This window comes from Nilaparvata lugens, chromosome 2 (assembly GCF_014356525.2).
Source record: "Nilaparvata lugens isolate BPH chromosome 2, ASM1435652v1, whole genome shotgun sequence".
Taxonomy (NCBI): domain Eukaryota; kingdom Metazoa; phylum Arthropoda; class Insecta; order Hemiptera; family Delphacidae; genus Nilaparvata; species Nilaparvata lugens.
The window spans coordinates 35,403,346-35,417,329 of record NC_052505.1 but is presented as its reverse complement, the minus strand read 5'-3'; the positions used below and the strand labels follow the sequence as shown (position 1 = coordinate 35,417,329).

Below are 13,984 nucleotides of genomic sequence, written 5' to 3'. Positions count from 1 at the left end.
CTACTTGAAAAAATTAAGAGATATTACAACGTGAAACAAAACTTGGAAATCTATTTTCGGTTAATAATACTGATTTGAGTGTTAATGGTATCAAGGAAAATAAAGAAGGGAATAGAAGTGGCTGATTTCATCCTTAATTATAGAACTTGAAATAATCTAATGAACAATAAGTCTATCAAATTGAGAACCTCAACTGTCTCAAATTGAATTTTAGTATATCCAAATGGAATCAATTAGGCTATATAAATTTGTAGATATTGAAATCCAATTTAAAAAGATTATGATAATAATTCTCATAGATGGAATATTTTTATAATGAATGAATAAGATTTGACAAGCACTGAAAAGTAGAAGGTCGTTGCAAAAACTACCAAGATAATTGTCAGATAATTGTAAAAGTTGAAGATTTCAACCTTAGAATACCTCCAAAAATTTAATTATGGAAAAATTATCAGGTTTATGTTGGATTGAATTGGATATTTTATATTCTTTGTTAGGAAATATTTGATAAGCTCATCAAACATCATATTATTACTATTCACACTTTACTCAAAAGGAAGCATTATTGTCAAAATCATTGTAAGACATTACAATACACTAGTAAATTAAGTTTAATTTCATATATACAGAATCTTTAAAAAATTTAAATAGAATATTCAACTTCTATCGGACTGCGCATGACACAGTAACTGATTCATTGATTTTTCTGTGAATCATTTTTAGCTTCATCTTCAGCCACTTTTAATCTTTCATTCAAGTACTCATTCAACTCCTTAGGATGCACTCTCAGCCTTGCAAGCATTGAATACTCTAAAGTAACCAATTTAAATCCCAATTTCTTGAAATGTCTCTTTCTCATTACTTGGGGACCTATCAACGAGCCATCACTACAATAATACTCAGGTAGCATCACCAGAACTGCAGTCAATTTTCTGCAATCTCTAAAAACATTCATAGCAAGACTCAAATTATTTGGATATACAAGAGCATCTATCAGGTAGATGTTGTTCAGGGGCAACTGCGGTAGCACATTGAATAAACTTATCTTATTCATAGGCCCGAAAACATCATTGATGTTGTCTGAAATGAAATGAAGCAATCTCTTGATTCTATTGTCATGCCAAATACCTTTCGCTAATTTATCCTTTGGGAGAAGAGGACCATCATATAAACTGCATTCCAATGTCATTGCTGCATCCAATAATTTTAATTTCGATCTCATTATATCTATAGCATTCTCATTTTGAGAATAATGTATCCTATCAAGAAAATTAGGATTGAATACTTTTGCAACAAAGTTGAGAGGATATTTTTCAAGGTAGATACACGCCATGAGAACGTCTAAAGCATCATCGGGACGAAATTGAACAAACTTCTGTTCAAAAACAGATTCAAATGCCTGCCAAAATTGGAGACCGTTGGTTGGTCTATAATCTAAGCAACCAATTGATGTGAAGATTGATTTTAGAGCACTGGGAGAAAGTGTATCACCTTTCAAAGCCAAAAACTCAGCAGCGCCCTGCAACAAACTTGGGGATCTCATTCTAAACTGTAGACAATAATCAGCTATACTTTTCATCAATAGAGGGTTCTGAATTTTAATACTTTTTGCTTTAACATATCTCTCTAATGCTTTATCAATACCCTGATTATTGAAATCTAAAGCACGAAAGCCATGGACAATATTCAATAAGTCTTCTTCATTAACAGCATGAATATTAGTATTTATCCATCTTGAAAGAACTCCCAATATTCGATTAGAGCTTATTTGATTTTCTATGAAAATGACTAAATGATAAACAGTTCTTTAGTGGTGTTGAGGTTAGGCCCGGTGAAGATGGATAAGCACTTTGTATAGTTTTGTACAGTAATGACTTTGAGAAGGGGAGCCTAGAGCAATATAAAGATGTCCATGCCATTTCATAACAAATTAATTACAAAATTAAAATGCAAAAATATCACAAATATAAATAAACAATAACACAACTTGCGTAACAACAAATTGGAGCAGAAGCAACCAAAACTAATCAGCTGTTTACTGAAAGACAAACGCCAATGCCACTGTTATCATGTCAACATTCGTTCAATCCACAAGAGCTCATCTGATGATCTGATCGGAGGTTGAAAAATATTAATGTGATTATTCTATAAATAAAAAGTCTTCAATTTGAAGGAAAAACTTCTCATCATACAATAGGAATAGGATGAGAAAGAAAGTTTTGAGTAATAAATGCGTTCTAGAAATTCTATAGAGCAGCCATATCTTTGCCCGGGGTTTTCAAACTGTGACTATCCGCTTGAACCATTTTCCATAATAATGAACTCATTTCCGTTAAAGAACCCTCATAAAACAATAATTACGTTGTCCACTGTCCACTCTATAATGTATCTTAAAAATCATTTGACCACTCAACAAAATAACAACTAAAAGGACTGCACGGTATTAAAAAAGGATAACTTAGTTATTTGGTAAGAATTTGTACAAGAGCAATAATTATGTTCTACCAATATTTTATAGTAGGTAATATAACTTCAAACAACTTACCACTCAGCAATTTCAGGATGCAAGATCTTGTTGTTTACATTGAATCTGTAAAATAAGATCAATTGGCCATTTAAATTAATTCTAAATGTTATATATACAGTTTTAAATTAATTACCCATACACATATTTATGTTTTTTTTGTATTATTCAACATCTGCGACATAAATAATGATTCAAATATTTGCTGATAATTATAGGGCTACATAAAAGAGCTAATACAGGTCACTATAGGAATTGACATTGAGTAGGTATTACGGCAAGGAATAACAGCCGACAAACTTTATAATCCTATCTATTTGCATGATATAATATAATGAGATATAAAACAGTGTTTCATCAAAGAATGTAGGATACTATGTTTTTCTCTTACAATAGAACATTTCAAATAAGTTAATTTATTTACTTGGACATTGATATTTTAGATGAACATATACGTACAATTATTCTTATTCAGAACAATATAATACCCAGAGGCACCTATACTAGGTACCTGTAGGCTATGGGAAACTGAATAATGATTTTTTTTCAACAAAAGCATCTCTCTAAATATTCAAGGTAATATAGATGGAAAATTACAAGCTTCAACCAGCTTATTACGGTATTTTAATTCCACAAAATATTATTGATGTAAATATAGGTCTAGTAGATCTGTAAAAAACAGGGGTTAGTAGTATATTATGACTATTCGTGCAAAATATACATCACATAGATAACCATCTTCTTCACAATAGTAAAGTTATGAAAGTTGTGTAATAGCTGTAGGTATATTAATACTCACTCGCTGATGCCACTGAAAACAGCTTCTTGACAGGTGCGACCACTGTCAGTATTGAGTCCAAACTGCAAAATATAATTAGATAAAGTACCATACAAATTATTTAGTAGAGTGTATTACTCATTAATACCACCATAATAATAAGCAAACAGAGTACAGTACCAGAGGACTATATTTCAAGGAAGAATACAATCACTCATTTTCAAGATGAATCATTTCAGCAATATAGTCTATAATCACAGATAGGAATAATAATTATTCAGCTCAATTATCAAATTATTGGAATTCAATTTCAATATAAGCTAGAATGATTCGTCAGAATGTTTGCATTGTGATAAATTTTATGTTGTAATTTTGTACGGTGTAATACAAATAATCAGAATTATGAAAATTGGAGTTCAATTGAAAAAACCTAATGCTCCCAATACCAATGAAATTCTAATATTCAAAATCGTTCAAGGCTCGTAATAAATGATGATATTTTTACTCTAGTTACAAATAGAATAGTAGGGTAGCGTGCTTTTGTCATTTATTAATATCTATCTTGGGTCCCAATCCTCCTTTCAAGAATATTCTGTTCCAGTACTAAGCTAAGAAAATGTAATAATAGAAAGCTCACTCGACAAAAAAGTGTTAATAGGATGAGGGTGCTGTTATAAAAAGCGTCCATTAAGTTAACGCCTCTTTTATTGCGTTTATCCTCTTCGCGTTGGAAGAAGAGGAGGGAAAAGAGAATAGGGGTGGAGGAAATCAATACAAAGCCTGGCTGGCTTTACTATGTGCTATGTGCATGCTCTTTGCCTTGACCCCAGACCCCCCAGCGAAGCCCTTTCTATTTTTGAGAGGAATCTTCTGTGAATACGAATTCTGAACAAATTCTGCTCTGTTGATTAGATCAAATGGAAGGGAAACTGGGAAGACTACCTTTCCTACAACTGAATCGTCCCTGATGTTTGTTTATGAAGTGAGATTCACCTCAAAGTGTCACTATTCAACCAATGAAAATAATTAGATGTTATCGTTACTCATACTGAATGCTGACAGATCGAAGTGTACTCACTATAGAACTATCTATGCCCTCACTTTATGAACAAATATCCGTTTTACATGGAACAGCACTCCCCCTTGTGTGTATCACACTAATCTCTCAGCCACATATCGGAGTACCATCATGTCGGAGTGAATGATGATAGACACAACATCTATTATTGTATCACACGTTTTACCTCTACACATTTACACTATAGCTTTGTAAAATACAGCTATTGGTGTTCGGTTACGCCAAGAATTTGAAAATGGTCAGATCAGGTACACTAACAGGAACGTATGTCTTCTATGACGAGAGTTAGCCTTCTATCGATGATTCCCTTTCCAGTGCACACTACTAGAAATCGCTTCTGGCTTGACCATGTTCAAATGTCTTGACTGAACTTGGTGGAACCGAGCATAAATCTACTGGTTAGAGCGATCTGCAAAATGAGCCAATGTGAGAGTGCACATTCTGCACATCAAATCCATGTTTATAAGAACAGTGTTTTGTTGTCTCCATCAGAGAAATTGCTCCAGAAAGAAAAAAATACATGGAGAAATTTTTTAAAATGCTATTTAAAAAAAACTATTATTTTCCAAGAAACAAGCAATAATTAATTCTTACAGAGAATATTATTACTATCCTTGTCAACTGCGGAAACTAAACATTTTCAAAAATGAAGTTAAATGAATCTTCAAATATTGTAGAATTATATGTATTTAAATAGAATAATTGCAGAGGCTGTTTCGATGTTACAGTCGAACACAAGTCAACAAGAAAGTGACACTGTAAATAACTCTGCAATGGTGACATTTTTCCCTGTTTATGTTACCAAAGTTATCTGAGATTATTTCTGAAAAAATGTTCCTAGCGTACATGTAGCATACATATAACAGGTACGGTACGGTGTGTGAAAAATATTTTTTGAAAAATCTGGATAAAATGGTGTAATGGAATGTTGATGTGAACCAAGGTGGTATCAGTAGGCCTAGGTACATGTATGGTGAGAATAATATATTTTAATGTGATTCACTTCCATTACGTTGAGATGAAACTCGAAAACAACCTTGTTTGTTGCTTGAATGCTATTTAAAATTAATAATATTATAGTTCACAACAACAATAACATTGTTGTAAACAGAGCTGCAGTGCAATATCGAATGTGTGATAAGCTGATAAGGAGTGGGCGAGGTCATATAGTAAACATTATAATGATGCAATAATGCTTGTCTGCTGCCAGATGGCTCGATGGGTGGCGCTACGCTCGTCTGCGGATGTTTTGAGAAGCTTCGACCAAACCAAAACAAAGCCCCTTCCTTCTCCGTCCACACCACAAACACCAAACACCAGCGCCAGACGAAGATGATGAGCAAGAAGGAGAAGGTAGTGGAAGAGTAGGAGGAGGAGGTTGAAAGTGGAACTGAGGAATTTAAAGATCGCTACTCCGCGGCTCTTCCATATATAGAACAGTATTCAGTATATAAATACACAAGAAGTACAAAATAATTATAGTTATCTGCTCTTCCACGCTACACAGTACACAGCGCTGAATTTTTCTTACTGACTACAAGGCTATCACTGTATTATATATACTACTACTACTACTTACTGTATTACTATAACATGTTACTATATCATTACTACTAGTATAGTAGTACTAATATTACTATAGCAGGTTACTATGTATAATATTCTACTACTACTACTACTACTACTACTACTACTACTATCATTGCTATATAGCTGATAGCAGACTATTGAAGCCTGTTCTCATAATAAATTTTTCTATTTCCTTCAGCATCAATGACCATGTAGGAGTAAGACTAGGACCACATGTGTATAAAGTCTCCCTTCCTTTCTAAATTAAGATTTTTAGTACATCACTGGAGTAAAAAATATACCATATTTCCGCAGTTAGCCTCAATACGGGAGTACTTTAGCCTAATATTTATTACACACATCTTGAATTACAAAATGGTACATGAATTATTCGAGTTAACCGAAGCTAGTCGTAGCCTATATTACAAAAAGAAAAAGACGGATAGGCTATTAGTGGTTGATACTTTGGCAATAGGGATATTTTTCCCAAGTCTCCACTTGTTTTATTCAGAGTATAATACACTGGACATGGAATATTAAAGAGAATAAACATCTATTTCCAGAATCAGTAGCCTATACGAGTATTGTTGGATAACAGTATTTGAATGTATAAGCAGAGTTCATAGTTTAATAATCTGATAAAGTATGTTACGAGTGTCTGTTTAGATCCAGATGATTTTTATTTCTACATACACCACCAAAAACGAATCAGTCCTAAATTGAATTTGGTGATCTCTGTAGTTTTTGTAGTATTGATCTCTCTGCTGTAGGCTAGGAAGGAATTGCCCTACATAATTAAAATAAGTTTTTACCGATAATACTATGAGCTAATAATGAGTGTTGATCTAGTTATTATCAGCCTATAAAAACGTTCAATTCAGGCTGATAAACAGATAAACTCATTACAACACAAATCTGTTGTTTCTTAATCTTCTGCTCTTGTTTTTCTCAATAATAACTGGAGCATGATTATTTCATAAATACTTGCCATTTATCTCTGGTGTGTACCTTATTATTAAAATGTACAACGTTAAGAATATCTGCTCTCAATAAATGATCAATGTGGAACATTTGGGTGAATTTTGAAAAATCCAAGTAAATTCGCGTAGAGATTATAGAATACCGTGTACAGAAACTAATATTATACTTGGAAAATCAAAAAGATAATGTTGTGGTAGTTAAATTCAACTTTTTGATCAATATTGGGCTGAATACCCTCTTCAATATAATGCATGGCGGAAAAGACACTGGACAGTTTTGGATATTGGACAAGAGAAGATATTCAAATTGGTTTTTACAACGGGTAAAACCTATCTCAATGGGGGCATGAAACGTTCGAGAGTGAATAATACAACTGCGAGACCCTTTGGCAAGTAGATTTAGCACATTTGTGATCCTTGTGCAATGAAGCATTTGCCCCCAGCATTTTTAGTGATTTTATTCCACACTTACAATTTTACTCGGGGACTTTCCGTGGTCTTTAGAGGTCCATCGACGTTTTAATTTCCAACTATTGGATAGTCTATACTCTGCAGCTCTCGGTGCAACATGGATTTCTTGCAAAGCTTATAAAGATGAGACAAATATCTAAATCGAGAAGGCATATACAAGTTTTTATTGTTGTAGAATCTAATTGGGTCTCTTGCAAATTGCAATCTAATTTCAGTTCTTGCAAAGCTTATCAAGATGCGACAAATATCTAAATCGTGTAGGCATATACCAGTTTTTATTGATGTACAATCTAATTGTGGGCAAGAACAGATCTATTGTTGTATATTGATATGGCAGTTGAGCTGCCTAGAATGAAAGTGGTCTATAAAGCACTATAGCAAGCTTTTTAGTAATTGGCGTTTTATCAAAACAAGCTGTTAGAAAATCCAGGTGATAATCTTGAAACAGTTTCATTGTATTGAACTATTGACTTGGACTACTATCACACTGAATAGAGCAGCTAAAAATGAACCCATTTCAGTAAAGAGCCTAGTAGTGTACATTTTTGACTTGGACCACTTTCATTCTAAGCAGCTCAGTTGTTATTGTTTTCCATTCCACCGGCGTTGAAGGAGGAGTACTGTTCTCTCTTGACCGTTCCATTGAGAAACGTTTTACCCGGATAAAATTATACAAAACTTCTTACCAATGTTAGAAGCATATCTGGTGCTTTCTTCTTGATCACATCTTTTATCTGAAAAAAATGAAAAGTAGCAATCATAAAATGTTCTATCTAAATACACAGACGAAACAACTATTTGTATTTTCAGTTTCTATATTATAAGTCCAATTTCGAAAACAAAAATGTAACCAAAGGTGGAATACTAGAAAAATGTGATGTTGAGGAACATGATACAAACAAGAATATGAAAAAATATAAGGACGGAGTAGAATAGATTCGATGGGTGACTATATTATAATTATATTTTTAGACTATGTGCGCTAACCCACGACTGCAGTGAATTGCTCTCAAAACTGCTACTAATTTGATCTAAAGGACAGGTGCTATAATTATCATTGTACTGCGACCAATCAGGTACAGAGTACCTTACTTTATTAGGCCTTTTTTCCAAGAACTGTAGGGAATAAAATACATGCAACAGAACAATATCACGAGTGGTGAATAAATGTGACTTATCACGGGCTCCGAAACGTGGCCCGGCTGGAGAATCATTCAACAATTGAGGCTCGAACTGAAAATAGATTTTGGTGAGTCAAACAGAGCGGTACCGTTTGAGGGGAATGGATATGAATTGCCTCGAATGTTCAGAAATAGCCAACAAAGAGCGTTGGGCTGCACATTCATTATTCATTCAAACGTTAATTATTATTCAGACAATCAATTCTCATCACTATCATCACATGCAAGAATTGAAAGATCCACGTTACCATTACGTAAACAACACTGAAATAATATGCCAACCAACTCTGCTTCATTCATTGATTCTGCGATTTTCGGAAGAGTTGAATAACAAGCCTGATTGAATTTCAAATGCAAAGTTTTGGCGATGTGAATTTTATTCGGTTTTGGTCCGAAAAGTTTTGAATTAAGAAGATCGATGAATCAAATAGTAATGAGTAATTGGATAATAACTGGAAGCAGATCATGCTGACAGCATGTTCTTCAACTTATGTAATACTGTATCAAATATCGGGGGACCGAGCTTTGCTCTGGAGTGTAAAAGTATAGAAAATTTGTACTGAAAGATTGAATTTGTAGTTTATATTTATTTATTCATTTTCTTAGTCGTACAATTATTTTTTTCGCCACACTTGGATGTAATGAGCTGGTTTACGTGCGTCATATGGAGGCCGAAAGTGATTGTTCTCCGACCAGGCCGGTAAAACTTTACGGCCCTAGGGCTGTAAAATGACCTTGAATAACAGCTGATCGTGTCCGATCTCACAAAAATCATAGAGAGATAATCTCATAACGACTGTAATAATCTATATAATTATTTATCGTGAATCGCGGTATTATGTCTATAATATATTTTATAAATTACTGTTTCATAATTTAATATTTATTATTGTGTTTTTGATATCAAACAATAGAATACGATGATATCTCCATAGCCTCAACAATATAATGTTGGCTGCATTGTCCATTGTCAGAAAGGTACGTATCGCAAGTACGGTATTTAAAAGTGAAGAATCGATTTTGAAATCAAAGTACAATAATTGTATCAATATTTAAAAGTGAGGTAGAGTAATAATTGTTTCTTTTTTATTATCGAATTCCACTTCTTAATGCAATACAATCAACAATAATAATAAGAAAATGCAGCAGAGATCTGAAGTTTAAGGTAAGCGTACTGGTGAAACTCAGCCTTGACTGAAAAATTCCTAGTAATTTTTTCGTAATTCATTATTAAAACTTTTAGGTAATTTTTCTTCAATATTAAACCATATAGAGAAAACATTAGGCCCACTCAAGATTGAATCTTCAAATGTTTTCTCTATGATTTAACTATTTTCAGAGCAATATTTTGTTGTGAAAATGCCGGCAAACCGGCTTCAAATTTGCTGCTATAACTTTCACTATATTATTATAGTAGCCTACATACGTTACCTGACTTAGGTGATTCAGAGTGAAAATTTTATTGTGAGAAAGATAATGATATTAATTTTAATAATATAAGTCATGAGCCAAAGTATGTTGTACGCTTTTTAGGAGTGAAGTAAACTTTTTTAGAAGTCCAGTTTACAGTGTACAGTATTAGGCCTACGTGTATGCTAAGTGTTATCAGTCAGGCCCCTAGTTTGAAAAGTACGCAATGGCCGAGAGCGTAAAGGTGTAATACATCAGAACTCAAAGCTCAGAGAATAACAAACATGATCTAGGTTCGAATCTCGGTCAATGACTTTTTTTTGTCGATGAATTTCGACTTTTATTACCTATTTTTTATATTAGTTACCGTAATTTAAATTTCAATCAATTTTTTAGATATATTTTGAGACAAAACTGTGAAATATGCAATTATATTAATTTTTTCATCACATTATTTCAAAATAGTAATGAAAATTCTATTCATCCATCTATCCATGATATATTGCACCGGGCGCAATGCTTTGCGCCTAATATTAATAGTATAAAAATATGGTCACTATTGTAAATTATTAATTAGTAATATTGAAATTAATTGACAGTAAAAGTTGTCATAACCAAGATTCAAACTATCAAAATAGGCTGTTCGAATTTTATTTATTTTTTAATTTCTTATATATTGGGAAGTTTTTTTTGGTGTGGCGAAAAATAGCGTTCGCACCATGGGCAAAAATGCATTTCCGGCTCTCAATTTTTTCTAGTCCTCGGCCTACGGCCTCGGACTTAAAAACCGATTTCTAGCCGGAAATATCTCATTTTCGGCCCTAGGTGCGAAATATACTATTACAGTTATATGAGGAGGCATAACAGGCTTATGCCCAAAACTATCCCTTTTCAAATTTATACTACAGTCCAAATCAAAATCTAGGTTAAGCTACTATCACTCAATATTTAGCTACTATGTTTGCTAAATTATTTGTTAATATACTGTGTATCACTAACAGCATCTAGTTACTATTTTGGAATTTCTGAAGTGAACATCTTTTCTAAAAAAATTAGAAATAAACGAAAATAAGTTTCTCTTGCTGAATTTTTCTTCTCGTGAAGCTGGATGATCCCACACACATGCACTCGTTCACTCTCTTCCATTACGGTATCGACAGACGACAAAATTTACAGCTGTTTTTCCAAGGACGTTTTTATCCTTTTAATGTCCTTCAGCGAGTTATTCATGGGTTGAGACCTAGTGCAATCGAATCTTCATATCATAAACCTACTTTGTTCCAAATTTCGTGAAAATCGTTAGAGCCGTTTCTAGATCCGTTGAACATAAATTAATACCCATATAACCATATAACCAGATAACCAGATAACCATATAAATATATAAATATATAAATATACATATATATACAGAAATTGCTCGCTTAATATAATAGGATAGGATATTTGAAGAATTATATTTTCAAAAATTCATCAATTCCTCATTAAGTCCCGGCGATAAAGTTAAAATAGTACGTGTATGACTAGTGATCGTGCTGAAGGAATGAATAATACAGAAACTTTTTTAAAGAAAATAAATATCCAATATATTAATTAAATGTTTTAATCAGAGTATGTATAGGCTAATTTAATCTTAAACTATTGACGATATTTGAAACGTTTTTTGTATCCAGTTTTAGAGGGGTTTTTGGTCTACATGGTACATGATTACAATACCAAACTTTGAACAGGAAAGAAAACATTTCTGAAAAAAAACAGTTTTAAGGAACAGATCATCTAGTTATGGATAGATCAGAAATCGATTAATTCCATTCGATCATCCAATGTAGAGTAGATTACAATTATTCGTTATCTATAATATAAAACTATGACTTCAATAGCCATATATCTACAGATTTAGATTATAATATGGCGAATTTCATAGCTCATATGTGGAATTTGACAATTTACATTCAATCCATTCATTTCAGCTAGAAAATAGTTGTTTATTTCGGAGTAGGAAGCTAAATACGTACAAAATTTGAATAATTAATTGAAGAACAATGAAGAAGGTCAACAATGTTTACTTCACTGGTCTCATGGCATGTTCAAATCAAAATAGATTTGGCCCAATGACTTCAAGGTGAGGTAGATCAGTGTTTCGGGCCATGAAATACTGCAGTAGCTAAGTAACAAATTGATTTCATTCAAGAGAGAAAATTCAGCCATCAAGCAAAATAATTCATTCCCAGTTGATTACTTAGGTACTGAGTTGTAAGAAATTTTCACATTCTCTTATGCCCTTGACACACTCGATATCAGAGAAAACTACATAAGTGATAAAGCAAACACGTAATACTAAACCGAATAACGTTTTCACCAAGTCTTATCACCAACTACATAGTTGAAAAACTTTTAGTAGAACACATTCCATGTTGGAAATTGAGAGAAGAGAACATTTCAGTTTATTAATCATAACTTACTCCTGAATTAAGGAGATTGAATTTCATTGTACACATTATTGGAAGATACGGGTCGGACTCTCATTCATCACAAAAGATATCAACGAACGATAATGGAATGAGTGAAATTTGATCATAGAAACCCACATTGTGGTTGAAAAAAGGAAAATAAAGCAACATTCTTCTCCTGATCATGATCAGTGAAGATAGAATGTAACATTCTATGCATTCTATACATCTTACATTCTATACTCTCTGATCATGATCGAAGATCATGAATAAATAATGTTTATCTGTGATATACAATATTCTTAATAATATTAATCAAATAATTTGAGGTGGTCAAGTGGCCAAGTACTAAACGAATACTGAAATTCAAATTGAATTAGAGTATTATATTGAAAGTATCATATACTTGAGATGCTGGTAGCCAAGTACTGGAACAATAATTCTATTCAAGATAAATAAGAATAAAGTATTAGACAAGCTGAGAACTTATAAATGACTTATAACACAAGTTGCTTTGAAAGCCATAGTTTTAATAATTATTATTATTATGTTGTATGGATCACTGCAGTCGTGCAGTGTAGGCCTACGTGATGCACGAAAGTTCATAAAAAACCCCGGTTCAGGAAACGTAGATAGTGGCTTATTTGTTATGCTGTTTCTAGAGAGTTCCAAATGTTTGCATCTGCGAACTCCGATCTGTCAATTTTAAAACATTATCAGCACTCAGACGAGACAACATTCAATCATTTGTTTGTGCCATCCATCCGCTTTAGCACTTATTTCAAGTAAACAATGATCAAAAACCAGCAATACGTTTCTTTGGAACGTGTAAACAGGAGAATTGGAAACCATTCCCCGTGTTCACGTGTGACAGCGCGTGAAAAAATGGTCAACAAAAGTTGAAATAGTAATAAACAGTAGTTGCATAATTTCAGAATGTGAGCGAACCTCAGCTCGTGGATCAGACATTAATATTTAGACAAACCAACATATACATGTATCCAATGACGCAAAATACAAGGAAAGTTCAAGTTATCCTATGACTCATAGGACGGAATCAATTTTTCCCAGTGATCGTTCCACTTTTCATATAGCTGTGCTGAATGACTGCTGAGCATTGAGCATCCTGTTCTCGATCTCAATTATTGCACGTATTACGTGAAAATACATAATTTAAAATGGATAATATGAAACGTAATACATGGATATTGGTAACAATTTAACCAGAAAAATTGTATCAAATTATCCCAATTCATTGGATAGTGGTACGTTTTAAATTGTTTGTTTTAGATATTTTATGTTTCTATTACATCTAAATTGTAAATGTATTAATTTTAAATTTTGAAGTGTAAAAGTTGAGTGATCAGTAAATTGGTTATACCTTAGCTTCAAATTTGGACTGTTTTCTAAATATTATAATAGGAAACTAACTGTTTTGATCTCAAGTCTGTTGTACATTCCAGAGAGTTACGAAATTATTCATTTTGTAATACATGGATAACTTTCTGATCAATTTAAACAATATTTACATTTTTGTACTGATT

General features: G+C 32.8%; 1 protein-coding gene across 1 annotated transcript in view; it reads right to left on the bottom strand.

Annotated features, from left to right (window-relative positions):
• Window positions 1-13,984, bottom strand: part of LOC111044022 (xaa-Pro dipeptidase) — a 132,736-nt gene that overhangs the window by 13,995 nt on the left and 104,757 nt on the right. The window contains 3 exon segments of the mRNA XM_039421097.1: window positions 2,546-2,590; window positions 3,324-3,385; window positions 8,087-8,134. Coding sequence (XP_039277031.1) covers window positions 2,546-2,590; window positions 3,324-3,385; window positions 8,087-8,134 — 155 coding nt within the window.